This window comes from Lathyrus oleraceus, chromosome 5 (genome assembly GCF_024323335.1).
Source record: "Lathyrus oleraceus cultivar Zhongwan6 chromosome 5, CAAS_Psat_ZW6_1.0, whole genome shotgun sequence".
In the NCBI taxonomy this organism is placed as follows: Eukaryota; Viridiplantae; Streptophyta; class Magnoliopsida; order Fabales; family Fabaceae; genus Lathyrus; species Lathyrus oleraceus.
The window spans coordinates 494,465,614-494,486,313 of NC_066583.1; the positions used below are offsets into that span (position 1 = coordinate 494,465,614).

The window sequence follows — 20,700 nt, forward strand, 5'->3', positions numbered from 1 at the left end:
CGTTTGAGAAAAGGTTTGAAGGGTCAATCGCACGACAGCGAGAAAAGAAATTGATTTGTTTGATGTGTTTTGAGTAATGACGATAACTTGGATGGGCGAGATATCCATATCGAATCCTAGTCTCAGGAGTGCGTGGTATCCACCACGTTCCATTTCCATCTTATTTGCAAAAAATGTTTAATAAGCATTAAGTGTTTTTGAGGTTTGATTGAGAAAGGGTTTGAAGAAACCGCATTGACAATTTTAAATGATGGCGAGAGTTAAGATAGGCGAGGCATCCTCCTCGAATCTTAATCTCAGGAGTGCATGGTATCCACCACGTTCCATTTCCATCTTTATTGGAAGGTGTTTAGATAGGAATTAAGTATTTTGAGTTTTGATTATGAAAAATGGCTTGACACTAGATCAAGCATTTGATGAGCGATTGAGAAAGATTTGAATGAGTGTTTGAGAGAAAACAAAATGGATAAATTTGGATGATGGCGAGAACTAGGATGAGCGATACATCCGTCTCGAATCCTAGTCTCAGGAGTGCGCGGTATACACCACGTTCCATTTTCATCTTTATTGAAAAGGTCTTGAATATGAATTAATATTTTTTTGAGTTTTTATTATGAAAGTGGCTTGACATTGGATCAAGCATTTGATGAAGGTTTGAAAGAAATGGAATAGAATGGGAAAAAGAAATGGATTGATTTGTTTATTGAGAAAATACTCGACGTTGGATCGAGTCTTATTTTTGATCTTTTGGAAACGGTTGATTTTATTCTTGTGTTAGTAGCTAACTAAACAGTTAAGCAATAAAGAAATAAAACAGTAAAACTATTACACATCGTGGGAGTGGGGTACATTTTGTCAAATGGGGATTCAAAATACTGGAATAATTAAATCGGGCCCAAACAACAAATAATGCAATGTATGAGTGTAAGTGCGAGAGAACGGTCTCATTGTAAGAAGGCCCTAGAGTAAGCCACGTGAAGAAAATAAATAACACAACAAGTTATACTTACAAAACACTCAAAAATTAAGTTGAAAGAAATAACATCGGGACGTGCACGGATAAAAATCGGGATGCGAGGATGCGAATCAAAGTCGCATAACGCAATGACGTGCAAGACAAATGGAAATTGAAAAGAAAATAAGAAATCTAGATAATGTGCTCAAAGCCGGTTTGCGCATGTTGACAATAATTGAAATGTCATATACGATTAATCAAAACGCTGCGAAATACTATCAATGTATCGATAAAAATAATCATAGATAACAACATGGAAATTGTTGAATCTATAAATTAAAATCGATATTTAACAATTAAAATAAATAAAAGGGGTAATAAACATTAGGAATAATGAGGGGATTAAAAATAAATGTAAAATAGAAATTAAAAATGATGTAAAATCAAATATGGCGCCCACAAGTATCGAACCCAAGACCAAGGGTTTGCCAAAACATTCCTTTACCAAGTCCACTAGACAAGCATCCTTGTCATATGATCTCAAGCACTAATACATAAGATAAAAATAACGGACCAAGCCTTTTAAATAAAACAAAGTTGAAAAACAGTAGCAGAACTCAAACAAGTTCATCTTAACGCACAGAAATCCTGTTTCTTTCCATTTTGAACATGATATTATCACAAACAAACGGGCGTCGGTATTACTAAATGAAATCAAATCGGAACAACAACCATGGTTCCCTCAGAAGGATGCAAAGCAGAATCGAAGCATAGAAATAAAGCTTGGAAAGGAAGCTAACCGGTTGCGGCGAGCTCGACCGACGAATGTAGGTAAACGCTTCTCGTTCACTGTCAAGAAAGATTTAAAGGAACTTCGGTGGAATTTCAATTAGGAGCGCCGCTTCAGAGAACAGGATAAGGCTTTTCTTTCTCTTCTTTATGGTTTCCTCTGTTGTTGGGATTTTTGTCGTTTCGCTGTCGAAGGAGTTCCTTAGGGACTTGCTGTTTGAACAGTAACCTCCCTTTTTATATATGACCTCTCTGTTGTGTTTCCTGTTGTGTAGTGGAGAGGTTTTTTTGTACAGAGGATGTCTGGATGTTTTGTCTTTACTCAAGCTAGTGGTCCCTCCCTCAATTCTATTCATCTCCAAGAAAATTTTACTGTCAGTAAGAAGCTTATTTACTATAGTGCAATTTTGCTTTATGAAATTATATTAACTCGTGTATTGTGCTGCAGATTTGGGATGAAACACTTTTGCAGGGCAAGGTCTTGTGGAGGGTGGTGAGTGTGGAGCTCTTCGCAACATTCTCAGAGATCCTCCAGTGGAAAGCCACTATGATCAATCAAATCAAACAGCGCCGAGTAACGTTTCAACGAATTGCAGACTCTTGAATAATAGTAATTGTAGGATTGATGTTGCGAATGAGACCCAAAAAGTCTCTCAATGCTCCTCCACTGCCGTCATGGAGGGTCTTGTGGAGCTGCAAAACACAGTTCACAACCACAGTTTCATGTTTCTAAAACTCAACATCTCTTTGTACAATTCTTCTGCTAAGATGTTCTTCCTCTGAATCGATGTCACCCATCTAGGCCATGATTTGCAACTTCCAACAAAAGCTTGATCGCATCTCGACTCTAAGCATTCACTCACGTAGTCGAATAAAACCTTCCTGTCAAGCTTAGAGTACTCTTCTCCGCAGTATGTTGTTTTTGAATTGGTTAACTCATTCTCAGGCCAAGCTTCAGATGCAATCACATCATTGTTGATTTGTGCTTCGTGCATTATAGTCCCACTGTTGGGTTGAGTGTCAGAGAAAACCACCTCATTGTTCAGTTGTTTCTGTCCTTCATAATCTTCCCATGTTTTCATATCTGGTACACAATGCCCCTGATAGAAAATGAAGATTGCAGCATTATGCAGTTCACGTTTCTGGTTAATAATGAGAATTAGAAGACGACAATGGTTGTTCCGAGCCAACTCTGTGGTTCTCATCCTACGTCGGCCACTGATTGACCATTTGGAGTCTGTAACTTAAATCGCTCTGCTTTGTATGCAGATAACATATTTTCTTCGTCGGGTAGGTGATGGCAAACTGTCAGGAGTGAGCTAAGAGAATTCATCTTCATGTAAGGACAAGATGCACAACCACCGTGAATGGAACAACCCTCCCCGCTAGTTACTCCTGGTACAACAAGAGGTATGATATCACTGACTTCAACTGAATTTAGACTAGAAGTTGTTTTCGAGATTGAGTCTGATGAAACTGAAAACACAATTTCAACAGTAACTTTTGCTCCATGAGAAGAGGATTTTGCAGGCTCTAACAGACTACGAACTGCTGCCACAATTGCAGTCACCATCCCAGATTCTGTTCCTAAAACAAATTGAAGATGGTCATCAATATTTCTATCCAAAGATTCTTGAACCTTGTCTTTTATGAAATCCAATATATTCTGGGTGGACCCTACTACTCCCATTCCTCTTCTTTTTGCTTCCATTGCTAATGAAAACATCTCTTTAGGTACCTCAAGATGGACAGTAAGGAATGCATCACAATACATTTCTTTTATCATATCCACAACTTCATGGCCAAATAGATGATGAACAATGCATGATCCATCCTGATAAAAGTAAAGTCGTGGTAGTAAGGATTTAATAGAGTCTACATTGTGCTCAGGATGTATCGCAGCAATCTCTTCATCGGTCATTACTGTCATTTGTTGGAACAATTCTACAATATTTGCACCCATGTAAGAATCAGGCCCATAATATATGCTCAAATCTGGCACTTGGGCAAATGCCTGTAGAATAGTCTGGATAATGTTTGATGAGGTACAGGTTATTGTTGGCACAAGCTCATGAGCATATGCCTTTGTCTCTAACTTAGTGTTAATGTACATGACATGCAAAGAAGTAGACCTAGAAGTTGGCTCAAGATACTCCATATAAGTAGAGGTAGCTGCAGCATCAGCCAGTGAACAACCAATACGCTCATTTGACATTCTATAAACATCGACCTCATTGAAACCGACTTGATCAAGGATGGCGCGCACATTTTTCGAAATAAAGTCCACACCTAGCACTGTTATGGATTTGCATCCAGCTTTTGCCATATTTAGCTCCAGCAGTCTTTTTAAGCTCGAATTAACAATATTTCTTCGATCAATATCAGAAAGTTCAGAAGCAGAGAAATTGTTCACAAGATTTGGTTTCTCATTTTGAGTTTCGCCGCACAAATCAAACGATGGTACTGAGAAAACACCAAGAGATGGCTCTTCAATATGTTTGAATTGATCATTCCAATCTTGTTCCACAACATCAGTTTCCACGTCATCATCAAGTGGAAAATAAAAAACAACAACATCACTAAGAATCTCCTCCGACACACCGTTAAAATTGTTGTCGAAAAACCAACAGTTCTTCATATTAACATTATCCGGAACTGAACTGGAAGTTTAAACGGCAGTGGCGGTTTGGTGCGGTATACGGTTACCGACGGTAGCATGGCTGAAGCACTTTGGCATTCATGGACTTATGTTAGAACTCACTTCGAGTCTTCTTCCTCCCCTAATAGGTGCATCTACAGTCCTTGACTGCATAAGGGCTGTCAAATGATCAATCTCAGACCTGGTGAAAGTCTTCTGCTTTAACAGTTTCTCAAGTTCAATTAATCCACCTTGATCTGAGTCAAAACAATTAATCTGAACATTACTTTCACCAACTTCTCCTTGCTGATTTCCAGGAGATTCATTAGCAATCTGTCTAGCTTCTTCTTGAAGACTGTCCTGCCAGTAACTTCAGTAATATGTCCACTCCTCCAGGTTGAATTGTTGAGTTCCAGAATCCCTCAGCAATGCTGGAGAGATTTTTCAATGTTCCTGTCAATAAACTTTCAACTACATTTTCCGTTTTTAAGCCAATTCGCAACTGCTCCCAAAGCACGGCTACTATTCTTTCAGTTGAAAATATTTTGGAACCAACATAACCTTTTTCACCACCTTGAGAGACAACTTATATAGTCTTTGCAGCGACAATTCCCGTTTTTCCTTCCATAAGCCATCACAATAATTACAAGCTCATCACCTTTGTTTCTGTTTGAAGTTATTACAACCAGATTCTCCTTTATGATCTTGCTCTCCTGTACCATGAGCATGGCATCCATCAAGTATACTAGACTTATCACTTTGTTTCTGTAACTGGCCAAAGAGGGTAGTAACATCCGGAATTTTGGAAGCACCAAGAGTCATACAGAGCTCACTTGTTCTAGGTACTACAACTGGAACAGTAGACAAACTACATGGCATCCCTCTGTCTGAGTTTTTCTTCTACAGAAACCCAAGCATCATTGTCGGATGATTTATTCAAGTCCTTTTCTTTTTCTAAAGCAACTATCTTAGAATTATCAAAATGATTTACATCAACAAAGCTATGACTAATGTCAGCTGTGTCACTTCCAGAGGAACTTCCAACTTCTTTTCTGATAGAATTGCGTGCAGGGGTGGGTATGCTAGAGATTCCATATTGAACAGAAGGAGTAGTTCCAACTCGGCCAATTGACATCTGAGGCAAAGCCGGAAGTGTTCCAAACGGATTTGTAATGGGTGCTGCTTGTGCAACCACATAATTCTGGGGAGCAGCCTGAAGTCCAAAATTATTCCGACCAAACATGCCTGGAGTCCCACCGAAGCTACTTGCACCAGCAGGTTGCGTCTGGCCAAAGTTACTAAAGGAAAAGGCACCACTTGACTGAGCAGGTTGTGCAGATTGGAATGGTGTTGACATTGACGGCGCTGTTTGACCAAAACCGGTCATAGCATTGGACGTGAGTGGTGCGCTGTTGACGTTGAAGAACCAAAAGCCGATGAACTGAAAGCAGGAGCTGAAGTTCCAAATCCAGAAGAAAATGTTGAAGTCTTTGGTGCAAATGGGTTAGAATTAGGTGTTGTGCTAGAGAAAGGATTGGCTGATGATTGACCAAATACAGGTGATGGAAAAAATGCATTTGTTTGTGTCGTAGATGAATTAAATCCCGCCATACCAGTTGGCTGTGGTGCAGAGGCAAGTGGTCCTCCTTTATCTCCCAATTGATAGTCCTCCCATCTTAGCTCCTTTACAACCAGTTCACATTCCTTCCTGATTTTGGAGATGGGTTGGATTTTGTCCAAATGCTAATTTTTGTAAATTATGTATGTTTTTTTTTGGATAATCTTATGATTTGCAATGATTGAAAATTGGTGTTTCTTGTAGCAAGACAAAGATCTCTCTTTGCATCTTAGAAACTTCAAGTATTCATGTGATGAGATGCTTTTTGATTATAAGTTATTCATATGCCATGTACATGGATGCTTATGATTGAATGAATGAACGAAGGAATCAAACTATGAATGAGTATGTGGAAATTCTTGAATATGAATGGATTTTTTTTTCAATGTGAATGAAGAAAATATGAATGTAAATTTGGAATGTGAAAAATGTAAAAAATATGAAATAGTAAACATGAACATGAATGAATGATATGAAGGTGAATGAAGAAAGAATGCAAACGAGTGATTGATGGGGAAAAATTTTCAGGGCCAAAATCGGGGTATGACAGTTGCCCCTATGTAAACATCCTCCACCAGAGGAAAATGAAACAACACTTTTTCATCGGATCGTAGTGGGGGATGGTTAAATACCATGGAGTCCCAGATTTTGAACCTGAAAAATGAAAATGTTATGATATGATATGCATGGATGCGGGATTCTTTATTTTTTTGAATTTATCTGTTTGGGACACGGTGAATCCTTAATAGGAGATGCTACTAGACAGACCAATCTGTGGGGAATATTGATGGTCCACAGGGAGACAGACAAATGGTAAAAACTAACACGCTGGGGGAAAACAATCATGTTGGAGAAACAGACAAACACTAGAGAGTACTCAAAGTGAAACTCGATGAACGACACTTAGAATACAAGAGATTTCGGCAGTAAGTTCACACATGACTTACTAAACCCGAAAAATTTCTACAACAGGTTCATACATGACCTGATAACGCTCAAACAATCATAGAGAAAGATTCTTTAAAACAGGTTCATACATGACCTGGTAATACTGGAATGAAAGCTCAACAGCAGGTTCATACTTGACCTGACAAAGCTGGGGAATATCAAGAAGTTCTGACAGCAGGTTCAGACATGACCTAACAAACTCAGAAAAGTTCAAAAAGAGTATATCAACAGGTTCATACATGACCTGATGACAAACTTGAACATTTTGAGAAAACATTGGAACAAAAGGTTCAGCAACAGGTTCATACATGACCTGATAATACTGGAATAAAGGCTCAATAGCAACGGGTTCATACATGACCTAACAATGCTGGGGAATACCAAGAAGTTCTGACAGTAGGTTCAGACATGACCTAACAAACTCAGAAAAATTCAAAAAGAGTATATCAACAGGTTCATACATGACCTGATGACAAACTTGAACATTTTGAGAAAATTTCCACAACAAGTTCATACATGACTTGACAACATTGGAACAAAAGGTTCAGCAACAGGTTCATACATGACCTGATAATACTGGAATAAAGGCTCAACAGCAACGGGTTCATACATGACCTAACAATGCTGGGGAATACCAAGAAGTTCTGACAGTAGGTTCAGACATGACCTAACAAACTCAGAAAAATTCAAAAAGAGTATATCAACAGGTTCATACATGACCTGATGACAAACTTGAAGATTTTGAGAAAAATTCCACAACAAGTTCATACATGACTTGACAACATTGGAACAAAAGGTTCAACAACAGGTTCATACATGACCTGATAATACTGGAATAAAGGCTCAACAGCAACGGGTTCATACATGACCTAACAATGCTGGAACATTCAAAGAAATTTCAACAACAGGTTCATACATGACCTGACAACACTAGACTATTCAAAGAATTTCAATTAACAGGTTCATACATGACCTGACATTACTTGGGAAAAATCAAAGGGAGTTTTATCAATAGGTTCATACATGACCTGCGAATATTGGAAAACATACAAGGCAAGTTTCATCAATAGGTTCATACATGACCTAACACTTTAGAATACATCTGATAGTTCTGGAGATTTCTCACAAGAAATTCATCCAATCACAGATTTGGAGATTCCTAAGAGGGAATTTACGCAAAACAAAGATAAACGGAAATCTTCTTATAAGTAGACCATCCACGCAAAAGGCTACAATGATTCTTTACAGAGAAAATACAACAAAACCTCCAAGCTTCTGGGAATTCCTCAAGACGGTGAGTCATACATGACTTTCACGGAACCATCAGGAAAGACAAGGTATTCAAAATCTCTGTATGTGCCAACAACAATTGGAATTTGACCGTAAGCAATGGATTACAACCAGCTTTTAACGGAGTTTGCCAACAACAATTGGACTTTGACTGTAAGAAATGGATTACAACCAGCTTTTAACAAACAGGTGCCAACAACAGTTGGACTTGACTGTAAGCAATGGATTACAACCAGCTTTTAACAAACAGGTGCCAACAACAGTTGGACTTGAAAATGACTGCGAAAACCGGATGATGGTTTAAGGGCACCAAAGATAAACTGGAATTAGAGGTTAAAGAATATAGGATCAACAACAAGGCCTGGGTCAATGCAAAATGAACACGAAGTACATTTCGGCTATGCATGATTTGAATTCTTTTATGCATGATATATGAATGATCATGATTATGAGAATGCTGACACTTGAGTGGACTGGGAGTTGTAGAGGCTTTTTATGGATATCATGATTCCTTAACACCGAGAACTCAACCAAATATTTTGTGATAGATGTTGTCAAAGGAGAATTCTATCAAGTTTGATAGCCACAACTTAGCCAATGGGATTCTTTTGGAGGATTAATGAATCATGCTAGCATAACTTTCGGGCACTCGTCTCAAAATCAATAGTTGTTGACGTATGGTAGAATTTATTTGAGTAATTTGAAAATATGAAGGGGGTCTTCCCCTCTGTGACTCGTCTTGCCCTAGTCTGTTGGGTCCTTGAAAATGTTCACCTTGAAAGTGAGTTTGAAACAGCTCAACATGAGATGATCTCGAGATGGCTTGCCCCAACGTTTGCATACCGCAGTGACCTGACCCTAATTTACCAAAACCTGGAATGGTATACTTCTGATTGACTGTCTTTGGATAGTTGGACTCAATGAGCTTCTGAGGTGGCTTGCCCCGGTCTAAGTCTTGAAGCAAATCACTTTTTGCTAAGTGAACCTTAGGGTGATTGGATCGGATTGAATGATACTCAAAGTGATTTTCCCATGACTGGACTTCTTCCACCTTATAAAATTCCTCAATTATATATTGTTGGAATTTCCTTAATGCTAAGTGTTGACTCGCAAATAAGATTGTGCATTCAAAAATGGTAATTTTAATATAGTGCTTATGCAAAAATTTGAAATCAGAGTTTATTGATATGAACGGGTGAAATACAGTGAACGAGTCATTGATAAGAACACAATGATGATCAAGTCATTCACAACATACAAGTCTGTGCCATCAAATGGTTAACAAAAATCATTTGGAGTCAGGTTAACACAACCTTGTTGTAGTATGCTTTCAGGATAAACTCTGCCTCAATTAGGTCTTTTAAGGATTGTAACGTGGTCTGGTTCACGGTTTTTTGAAACAAAAGGATATAAGGCTCAAAATTTATTTTTACCCACCCCTTCTTTTTGATGATCTCCAGTTCCTATGTTCAGTTAATTCAATACACGCATTCGACTTCGAAGGTGCGAAAGTGAAAATGAGGGTTCAAGGTGAGATTTTCTTGAAATGGAAGTCACCTTATTTTGTTTTTGTTGAGGATTTAATGACCTCTTTTGATTGATTTTCTTTATCCCTAATTTTTCCTGGATCGCTTCTTTGAAGCTTTTGGTCCATCGGGATGCCCTGACTTTTGCCTAAGTCATTTTGTGGTGTTTGACTTAGCGGACTTTTTTATGTTTTTTTTACGTGTTGACTGCCAGGTTATTGGTGGATGAGGATCAACCAACACTAATTTTAGATTTTCTCAACTTCTTCGACACCTCAACATATGCGCGAAGGATAACATGTGGTTGAACCTAATTGGAAGGTGTACATATGGACGAATTTTTTGAAAGATCGAATGCACGGTCAAACTATCTGAACACAACTACCCTGCCCCAGGTTAAGATTAAGGGTTTTAGATCCGAAATAAACACCAACTTCTAGGCTCAAAGTGGTTTTCTAGGGATTAACTCCTTATCACTTCAGTGTTTAGGGATTTGAAACAATGCCTTACATCATCGACAAGGTTTTACTCAAAAGCATACCACAACAATTTCAGGTGTTTCGTTTTCATCATCCTCCTTCCAATCTTTGTTAACACAACGGTTTGATAAATAAAAGTGAATGGTGAGGAGTATTTTTGTTTTTAACATGAATGAAAAACGAGTGAATACGAAAGGATCAATTCAAAAGATGCATAAACATTTCATTAATCTTACCAATTCAAAGAAAACAACAATGCTTAAAAGCAATTAACAATCAACATGCGAAGAAACTACAAAAGAAATGCTGCTCTATTTATGGCATTTATGATTATTATACTGTGATTGTATATATTTGCATATATGTTTACATGCATCATATTATCATTGTGTTGGGTTTTGTATAGGTTGGTTCCTTTGATTTAGGGTGGGTGTTCTGAGTGGGGCTAAAACCCAGGCCCGAGTATACACCTAGGATTAGCGTGGTCTCATGTTGCCTCTCATGTTAGGTCAACATGTTTTTGGCGACGTGACATACCACAAGCCGGACGAGGTTTTTTTGAGAGAGCTTTCCACTGTGGAGTATTCCACTTTGGTTGGGTTATCTCTTCTGAGCTGTTGACTTCGGTGACCGATCTTTCCCGGATCTTTGGTTTAGACGATCTTCTGAGAGCTGCAACGGCACACCCGAAAGGGCAAACCCGTAGAGTATCTTGTCCGATTGTCGAGACCATTATCCGCCTTAGGATGACCTTATAGAATTCACCTGTGAGGGGAGGGTTTGATTCTTACAAATGCATGTTCCAATGGTGACTTTCTGATGGTGACTAATGGATGGTGACTATGGGTCACAAATATTTATTTCTGAGACGCCGGAGCTCTGTCCGTGGTATTTATCAGTGGGGATCCGTTTATTTCAAGATTCCCTGGGTTGGTACAGATGATTTTATGGTTATCAGATCAGTGGCTTTCCAGTGATGATGGTGATATATCCTCAGGTTCCGTTTATTTCGGAACTCCCGAGTTGGATTTGTGGTTACATATTCCCTCAAATGGTTGTGATTAGTTCAGAGACTGTGATCCAGTGTAGTTGATGTTCAGATGACTTGGAGGATGGCACTATGCATTGCATTCATACATCAGCATCATTCCCATTTTGCATTTATCTGCATCTAACTCATGTTTATCCATATGCAGGGGACATTCTTGATTGAGATCCTGGTTGAGAGACATCCCTGTTCCAGACATGAGGACCGACTTGAAAGATGATGTTGTCTACAGTTTCTTTAATCCAGAGATTGATGTGCTGAGAGATATGATAGCATTGATTACACCTGACCATGTAGGGATGTTTCGTGAGACTTATGGTGGTATTCTGAAGGTGGTTTTCAGGCTCACAAATACAGATAGGAGTGCCATCCATACTCTTCTCCAGTTTTACGACCCGGGTTTGAGATGCTTTGTTTTCCCGGATTACTTGTTGGGACCTTTGATGGAAGACTATGCCAGTATCCTGGGTATTCAGATCAGAAACCAGATTCCATTCTATGTCACTAAGGAAGAACCTGATGTTGGTGAGATCTCTCGTGCTCTTTATTTGAGCCCTGAAGTGACTAAGGGAGGTTTGAAGGAGAAGGGAAAGTTGCCCGGTTTTCATCTGAGTTTCTTGGAGGTTAAAGCCAAGGAGTATGCTGTTTTGGGTGATTGGAGGGCCGTTTGTGCTTTGATTGTTGTGAGCGTATATGGAATCATCATGTTCCCTAATCAGAAGAACTTTGTGGACATTAATGCCATCCGGGTGTTTATGCAGAGGAATCCCATTCCTACCCTGGTTGGGGATGTTTATTACTCGGTCCATAATCGGAACGAGAAGCGGCGTGGAGGATTGATCAGATGTTATGCTCAGCTGTTGTACAAATGGTTCATGGGGTATTTGCCTTCCAAAGGTGCTTTTGTCTTTCTTGATCCTACTGTCAAGTGGGCAACCAGGTTGATCGGTTTGAGAGCCAAGGACATAGCTTGGACTCACAATGGTGTGGCTGGACGAGATTTCATTTACAGTTGTGGGAGTCTTCCCAATGTGCCTCTTATAGGAGTTCAAGGTTGCATTAATTACAACCCGGTGCTTCTTAGGAGACAAATGGGATTTGCTATGGAGGGTCCTCCCCTCGGGCGCGAGATTCAGGAGTCTTTCTACTTCCCGATTGAGGGTAATCAGCCATTGTTGAGGCAAGTGTCTGATGAATGGCGCGACATTCAAAGGAAAGGCAAGGTTCCTTTTGGTAGGGTCAATAGCAGGTCTTTTCATTTGTTTGATGAATGGCTCAGAAAGAGGATTGAGCTCACTCTTCTACCATTTCCTGGGGGTGATCCTTGGTATCCATTGATTGAGGGGCCATGTTCTTCTGTCAGCATGGAAGAATTTCCTGAGATGAAGAAGGCTAGAGATCAACTGCAAGCAGAGAAGACTGAGCTGGAGAGGAGTGTTGCTCGAATTCAAATGGCTAATCAGGAAATCAAAGGGAAAATAGAAGACCAGGATAAGAGACATGCTCTTGACGTGAAGCGCTTTGAGATAGATACCGCTTATTACCGCAAGATCAGTCAAGCTTTGGAGTCATCTACGAAGGAGCACGACATTACTAAGGAGAAGTTGGCTAGAGCTTTGAAGGTCATTGAGGATGAGAAGAGGAGACAAATCCTTGTGAAGACTCAGAGAGAAGCCAGAGTCAAAGTCCTTACCGCTGAGTGGGAAGCAAAGCTGAAGATTAAGGAAGAAGAGAACGCGAGGATTATGGCCGAGAGAGATCATTATTTTGCTGAGAGGGACCATTATTTCCGTCAGATGAAGATTCACCAGAAGGAGATTGGAAGATTGCAGCAGGAGAATACTGAGCTCAGGTTCGCCGTGAAGTTTACCAAGATGGTTGATGATGCAGAGCCCTCTGTGGGACCTTCTTCGGTTTAGACTTTTGTCGCGGTTATTATCATGTGTTGGATTATTGTCAGGCCTGTTGACGGAATTCACTTGCTTGTATTTCCTTTCTATTTCTGGAGAATTATAATTTGATTTGTATCAGACTTGATGTATGACTCTTGCACGTGTAGTGCACTTTTGATATACAGTGGTTATTACCATTCGGTGATTGATCTTCAAGCTTTATTTGCTTTTCTGTGCACACTCACATAACACACACATGGTTGGGTGATATCTTTGCTAAATCATAATTCTCTGCTCTGTATGGCAAAACCAGAGGATTGATGTCAGAATGTGGCTGTCAAATTATTACCCGTCTCGATGAACCCAGGATAGAAAGACAGAGCGTTCCTCATATGGATAGACATTGCATTCATGCATGAATCATAATAACTTATCTTCTATCTTGCAGGTGTCGGTTTCTAACGTGCTTGATTGTTTCAGGAATCATTGCTCGCGCACATAGAATCATTCCTTTACACGTAGCACGTCCGCACCGATACCCTACCAGGCGCAACAAATCCAAACTGATGGATACGTCAAACGCAGATATTCTCGAGCTGAAAGAGAAGATGGAAGAGTTGATCAATGTTATGCAAGGGTTCGCCTTGGGGCAGAAAGCATTGGTTGAGAAAGTGGAGAAGCTTGAGCGGGCTTCTGCTGCTAACAGTGGTAATAATCTAGAGGGTGTCTCCAATAACGATCTTGGTGGTTCTAGGGATGGTGGAGATCCTAGAAAGAAGGCAACTACTGCTGGCGTAGTTATCAACAATAATGGTGGTGGGTTTGGTGTTGCTGCAGGCGGTGGATTAGGTCCGGTGGGAAATAATCTGAAGGATAGTCAGTTTCCTCCTTTCTTTGGGGTTGAGGAGGATAGAGAGGAAGATCAGTTCTCCGTGCTGAATGAACAATTTGGTCAATACGGCGTTCAACCACCGAACAAATAAATTCAGGTGCTAGCCGAGAAGATCAGGGCTTTGGAAAGTTATGCTACTCCTGGGGTTGTCAACATGTCGAACATGGGGCTAGTTGAGGGGATTGTGATCCCACAGAAGTTTAAAGCGCATGTGTTTGATAAATACAATGGGAGTTCTTGCCCGGAAACTCATCTCCAGGCCTTTGTCCGAAAGATATCTGCCTATACGATGGACCAGAAGCTCTGGATGTACTTCTTCCAGGACAGTTTGTCTGGTGGGTCTCTGGAGTGGTACACTAAGTTGAGATCATCGGATATCAAGAGCTGGCAGGATCTTGGAGATGCCTTCTTTAAACAGTACCAGTTTAATGCTGATATGGCTCCTAGTCGTACCCAATTGCAGGGTATGTCTCAGAAGCCAAATGAAGGGTTTAAAGAATACGCACAGAGGTGGAGGGAGTTGGCTGCCAGAGTTCAACCTCCGTTGGTAGATCGGGAGATGTCTGATTTGTTCATGGGTACCCTTCAGGGGACCTTTGCTGAAAGAATGGTGGGATGCCCGATTACTAACTTTGCATATATAGTAGTGGCAGGGGAGAGAATAGAGAGCTGGCTGAAGCTGGGGAAGATACAGGGTAGCGCTTCATCGTCTGGATCGAAGAAGCCCTTCGATAATGGCCAACGTAAGAAAGAGGGTGACACAAGTGCGGTGTATGCCCAGAGGGGACAAGGTAGGGATCGTTACTACCAGCACACTACTGCGGTAAAAATTCCTGCTGATAATCAACAACAGCAACAACAACAACCGCAACAGCAAGGACAGCCTTTTCAGTAGAGACCACAGTGGGCCGGGTATTAGTGAGAGGACGAATGACTGATCGTTAGTTTGATAGGCCGCCTGTGACATATTCTTTCCTGCTGAAGAAATTGAAAGATTTGGGGTTGGTCTAGTTGAGAACATTGGCTCCGTTGAGACCTGATCAGAGGCCTGGTAAGTATGATGAGAATGCTAAATGTGAGTTCCATTCTGGTGCTCCCGGGCACAATGTTGAGAATTGTAAGGCATTTAAACATGTTGTTCAGGACCTGGTAGACTCCAAAGCCATCAATTTTGCACCATCTCCGAATGTTAACGCTAATCCCATGCCGGCGCATGGTCAGATGGGGGTGAATGCAATTTCTGAGGATAGGAGGACAATTGGGCTGATGAGTGTGGACCAGTTGAAGACTCCATTGGTTGAGGTCAAGAGACAACTGTTGAAGAATGAGGTCTTTCCGGGTTGTGATGATTGTTGTGCTGCATGCACCGTGGCTCCTAATGGGTGTGTTTTATTGAAGGAGGTTGTCCAGAGGATGATGGACGAGGGAAGCCTCAGATTTGAGAAAGCTGGTTTGGAGAAGGAGGATATCTCCACCATAACCATATACTTTGATCCGATCAATTTGTCAGCACCGGTAGATGCAACTCCAGTTACCATCACGGTACTTGGGCCTATTCCTTATGAAAGCGATGATGCTGTGCCGTGGGATTATGGTGGAAAGGTATATTGTAATAGAGAGAAGTAGGAAGATCAGGCTGCAGGTGAAACCACCGTTTCAAAGGTGGATAATGTCGGACCCAGTGGTTTCACTCGCAGTGGAAGGTTGTTTGCACCGGACATGTTGAGGAGTGGGGAGGGAGAAAAAGAAAAGAAAGATAAGGCTGAGGCTTTAGCCAGGGCAAGAGGGAAGCAGGTGGTAAGCGAGGGTACTCCTATAGTGACACCGGCGCCTGTGGGGTCGGAGAAAGAACTTGATGATGAAGCTGAGGAATTTCTGAGGATCATCAAGAAGTCAGAGTATAAGCTTGTTGACCATTTGCAACAAACGCCTTCTAAGATCTCAATCCTGTCATTGTTGTTAAGCTTCGAAGGGCATAGGGAGGCTTTGTTGAAAATACTGAAGAGAGCCTATGTCCCGCAAGAGATCACGATCAATCAATTGGAGACAGTGGTGTCAAACGTCAATGACAGCCACAGGTTGGGTTTCACTGATCTTGATTTGACTGTGGACGGGCGTAATCATAACAAGGCATTACACATTTCCATGGAGTGTAAAGGAGTAGTGCTCTCGCACGTGTTGGTGGATACCGGCTCCTCGCTCAATGTGTTGCCTAAGAAGGCCCTGGCAAAGTTGGATTATGAAGGAGTGGTGTTGAGGCCCACTGATCCGATGGTGAGAGCATTTGATGGCTCAAAAAGGGCTGTGTTTGGGGAAGTGGAGCTCCCTGTGAAGATCGGGCCCGAGGTGTTTAAGTCTGTATTCTATGTCATGGATATTCAGCCGGCATATGTAACACCCCGATAAAATAAGCTAATTATTTAAATTGAGTTAATAATATATTTATTAATTTAATTAAATAATTGGAATTATTATTATTATTGAAATAATAATTATTGGAATATTATTGGATTATTATTATTATTATTATTATTATTGGAATAAAAGTTGGAATTTAGAAAAGGTCCCATTTGGTAAAAAGGGTTATTTTCACGTGAAAAGGAAAAAGAGACAGAACGTGGAAAAATAGCAAGAGAACAAGGGTTGAAGGAAGGAAAAGCTTGAAGCCAGAGATTGCCGGATTAACTCAGGTAAGGGGGGTTTATCATCGTTTAATGGGTATTATGGGATAATATGTCATGGGTAGTGATACACCATTGAATTACCTCTGATTGGAATAATTATGCTGAAAATTGTGAACTGTTGAGATGAACGAATCTGGATTGAAATTGAAGGGAATTCGTAGGAATTAGATGCGATAGTGTTAGGGTTTGTGAGATTGAATAAGATATGATTCGTGTTAGATGATATGAACGATTATTGAGTAAAATTGGACTGTGGAAGGTTGAATTGGATAGGTTTCGTAGCAGAGAAAGCCATTGCAGATCTGGAAATTCTGGTTTCTGGTCATACGCGTATGGCACTAGGCAATACGCGTATGAGGTGGCCTGGTACGCGTATGGCACTAGGCAGTACGCGTATGGATGAGGAAGATGATGTTTTGAACGTGTTTTGGTCTCTGTTGGTACGCGTATGGGGATGTGGTACGCGTAGTATACGCGTATGGGATGGTGTTACGCGTATGGGTTTTGGTCAGGAGATGGGCCATACGCGTATGGGACTAGGCAATACGCGTATGGGCAGATTTGTGATTTTTCTGTGCTGTTGTTGTGCAGTTTTTGGTGGTTTCAGTTGAGTGATGTATTGTAGCTGATGTATGATGTATTAGGGATTATTTCCCGTTGTTTTGAGCAGTGTAGGTATTAGTAGAGTGTGCTAATACTGTGATTATTAATTGGCATGACATGATATGATTTTGTGATAATATGCTAATGATGTATGATTGTATGCATAATGCTATGAGTGTATATGTTATGTATGCAATTGTGAATGGATTGTTTATGGCTTAGAGTGTGAGCATATGTCCATTGTGAGTTGTTGTTGATGATTTTGCATAGCTAGGTGAATTCGCATGCATATTGTGGCCTTCATGGTGGTAGCTAATTCCCATGGTGAGGAATTAGTGAGTTAGTCATTATGGACTGTTGTTGATGTTTGCATGCTAGGTGAATTAGCGTGCATAGCATAGCCCTTGGGGTGGTAGCTAATTCCCATGGTGAGGAATTAGTGAGTGAGTCACTAGGTCTCAAATGAGTGGGACTAGTGGGCTTGGTAGCCGTACCTGGATTTGGTCGGTGAGGTTGAACTATATGTTCACAAATAGTCGGTACCGCATGCATGGAGTCTCATTGCATAATGTATGTATTGTGTATAATATGAATGGATGTGTTCCAATATTATACGTGTGTTTTGATGTTTATGTTGAGTATGATTTTGAGTATGAGATGATGTTGCCGTTACCAAATGTGTGATATGATTAGGGTGATTAATGTGTTATTTACTTAGCATTACATGATATTTTATAATGCTTATTATATCGATTGAGGAACTCACCCTTACAACTATTTTTCAGGTAACGAGCAATGAGTTGAGTAGAAGCTAATGCTTGGAGTCTAGTGTAGTCTCCTTAGTGGGTCATGCTCTGATAGATGTAACATCGGGAGGGAACATTTTAATTGTGTTGTTGATGATTGTTGAACCAGTTTACATGTAGTATGTTGCATGTTTTGAATGATCGAATTGATCTTTATCCGCTGCGTAATGTGCAATGTTTGATATTTTGTTTTAAATAAAAGAGCATGACAGTTATTACGGTGAATGGTGTGAAGTGGTCGTGTGACACCCTTAAATTGCATATTTACTCTGATTTGTGTTTGATGTAATTTAATTAAATAATTGGGGTATTTTAGAAGGGTGTTACAGCATACAGTTGCTTGTTGGGTCGCCCATGGATACACGCTGCTGGGGCAGTGACTTCGACTTTGCACCAGAAATTGAAGTATATCTAGGACGGGCAGGTCGTCACCGTTTGTGGGGAAGAGGACATCTTCGTCAGCCAGTTGCCATCGTTCAAGTACGTGGAAATGGACGGTGAAATATTTGAAACGCCGAGTCAAGCATTCGAAACCGTCAAGGTGGAGAATGCCATTTTTGCTAAAGAAGAGAAGACGCCGTCCATTTCTTCTTACAAGCAGGCCGCCAAGGTGGTGAAGAGCGGAGAAGCCCCAGGTTGGGGAAGGATGATTGACATCGCCGCCAAAGAAGACAGGTTTGGGGTTGGTTATCAGCCGGGCCGAGGCTCGTCTGGGCAGAGCAGAGGACGTCGTCAGCCATTCACGTTCACCAGTGCTAGAATGCTGGGTCCAGATCGCATCTGTGCGGTGGGTGAAGAGATCGACAGTGACTACGAGCTCAACTCGTGGATAAAACCGTGCGTACCAAGGATGGAGATCCAGAACTGGAAGGCCGAAAAGATCATCACTGTCACTCTACGTGAAGAGTAATATTTCTGTTTTTCAATTCTGTCTGCATGAAAGCCATACGTTTTGCCCGAAACGTAATGGTTCATTGTAAGGGCCACCTCATGTTTCATTTTGCAATATTGCATCATAAATAAAAGGATGTTTTTCACAATTAAAAGTGGTGTTCCCTGTTTTTCATTTATTTTTGCAGTTTAAAAAACAAAAATAAAAATGGCAATGTTTGTTTTCATTTTCCTTTTTTTCGTTTGCTTCGCTCCGGTTCTAAAGCAATGCATGAATCAACATTCATGCAGATGCGATCATTCTCCGGATCTCATTGATAACAATCCTGTTACACCCTCATATGACTTCGACAATCCGATCTATCATGCCGAAGAAGAAGGCGAAGAAGATTGTGAACTGCCGGAAGAATTAGCCAGGTTGTTGAAACAAGAGGAGAAGGTGATTCAACCGCACGAGGAGCAAGTTGAGATTGTGAATTTGGGTACCGAGGAGGTCAGAAAGGAAGTGAAAGTTGGGGCAGCTTTGGAGGCAAATGTCAAGAGCAGAATGGTAGCCTTGTTGAAAGAGTATGTTGATATCTTCGCCTGGTCATATCAAGATATGCCAGGGTTGGATACCGATATTGTTGTACACAGGTTGCCATTGAGAGCAGATTGTCCTCCAGTGAAGCAGAAGTTGCGCAGAACTCGACCTGAGATGGCCATGAAAATTAAAGAGGAGGTACAGAAGCAGTTGGATGTTAGTTTCCTCGCTGTCACTAATTATCCGCCTTGGGTCGCGAACATTGTGCCAGTGCCGAAGGAAGATGGAAAGGTGAGGATGTGTGTGGACTACCGGGATCTGAATAGAGCTAGCCCGAAGGATGATTTCCCATTACCTCACATCGATGTGTTGGTAGACAAACAACTCACTTCTCGGTGTTTTCCTTCATGGATGGCTTTTCTGGCTATAATCAGATTAAAATGTCGCCAGATGATATGGAGAAAACAACGTTCATCACACCATGGGGCACTTTTTGCTATAAGGTGATGCCATTCAGTCTCAAGAACGCCGGTGCCACGTATCAGAGGGCTATGGTGACTTTGTTTCATGATATGATTCATCATGAAATTGAATGCTATGTTGATGACATGATAGCAAAGTCCCAAACAGAAGAGGGGCATCTGGTGGATCTGGCCAAGTTGTTTGACCGGCTGAGACAATTCAGACTGAGGTTGAATCCGAATAAGTGCACTTTCAGAGTGCGGTCCGGTAAGTTGCTGGGGTTTATTGTGAGTGAAAGAGGAATCGAGGTTGATCATGCTAAAGTAAAAGCAATACAAGAAATGCCTGAACCGAGAACAGAAAAGGAGGTTCGTGGTTTCTTAGGTAGATTGAACTACATTTCACGATTCATATCTCATCTAACAGCCACGTGTGAGCCCATATTCAAGTTGTTGAGAAAAGATCAAACGGTCAGGTGGAATAATGATTGCCAAGCGGCATTTGAAAAAATAAAAGAAGATTTGCAAGAGCCTCCGATTCTGATGCCTCCTGTGGAGGGACGACCGTTAATTATGTACTTGACGGTCCTCGAGGGGTCTATGGGGTGTGTACTAGGGCAGCATGACGAGTCTGGTCGAAAAGAGCATGCCATCTAC

The 20,700-nt window shown here is 40.9% G+C and overlaps 1 protein-coding gene and 1 pseudogene across 1 annotated transcript; both read right to left on the reverse strand.

The window, feature by feature from the left end:
* Window positions 1–2,903: 2,903 nt before the first annotated feature.
* On the reverse strand, window positions 2,904–5,204 carry LOC127081516 (quinolinate synthase, chloroplastic-like; annotated as a pseudogene).
* A 46-nt stretch (window positions 5,205–5,250) lies between these two features.
* On the reverse strand, window positions 5,251–5,769 carry LOC127081517 (nuclear pore complex protein NUP98A). Its single transcript, XM_051021768.1, has one exon. The coding sequence runs from the start codon at window positions 5,767–5,769 to the stop codon at window positions 5,251–5,253; it is 519 nt and encodes a 172-aa protein (XP_050877725.1).
* Between the last annotated feature and the right edge of the window lie 14,931 nt (window positions 5,770–20,700).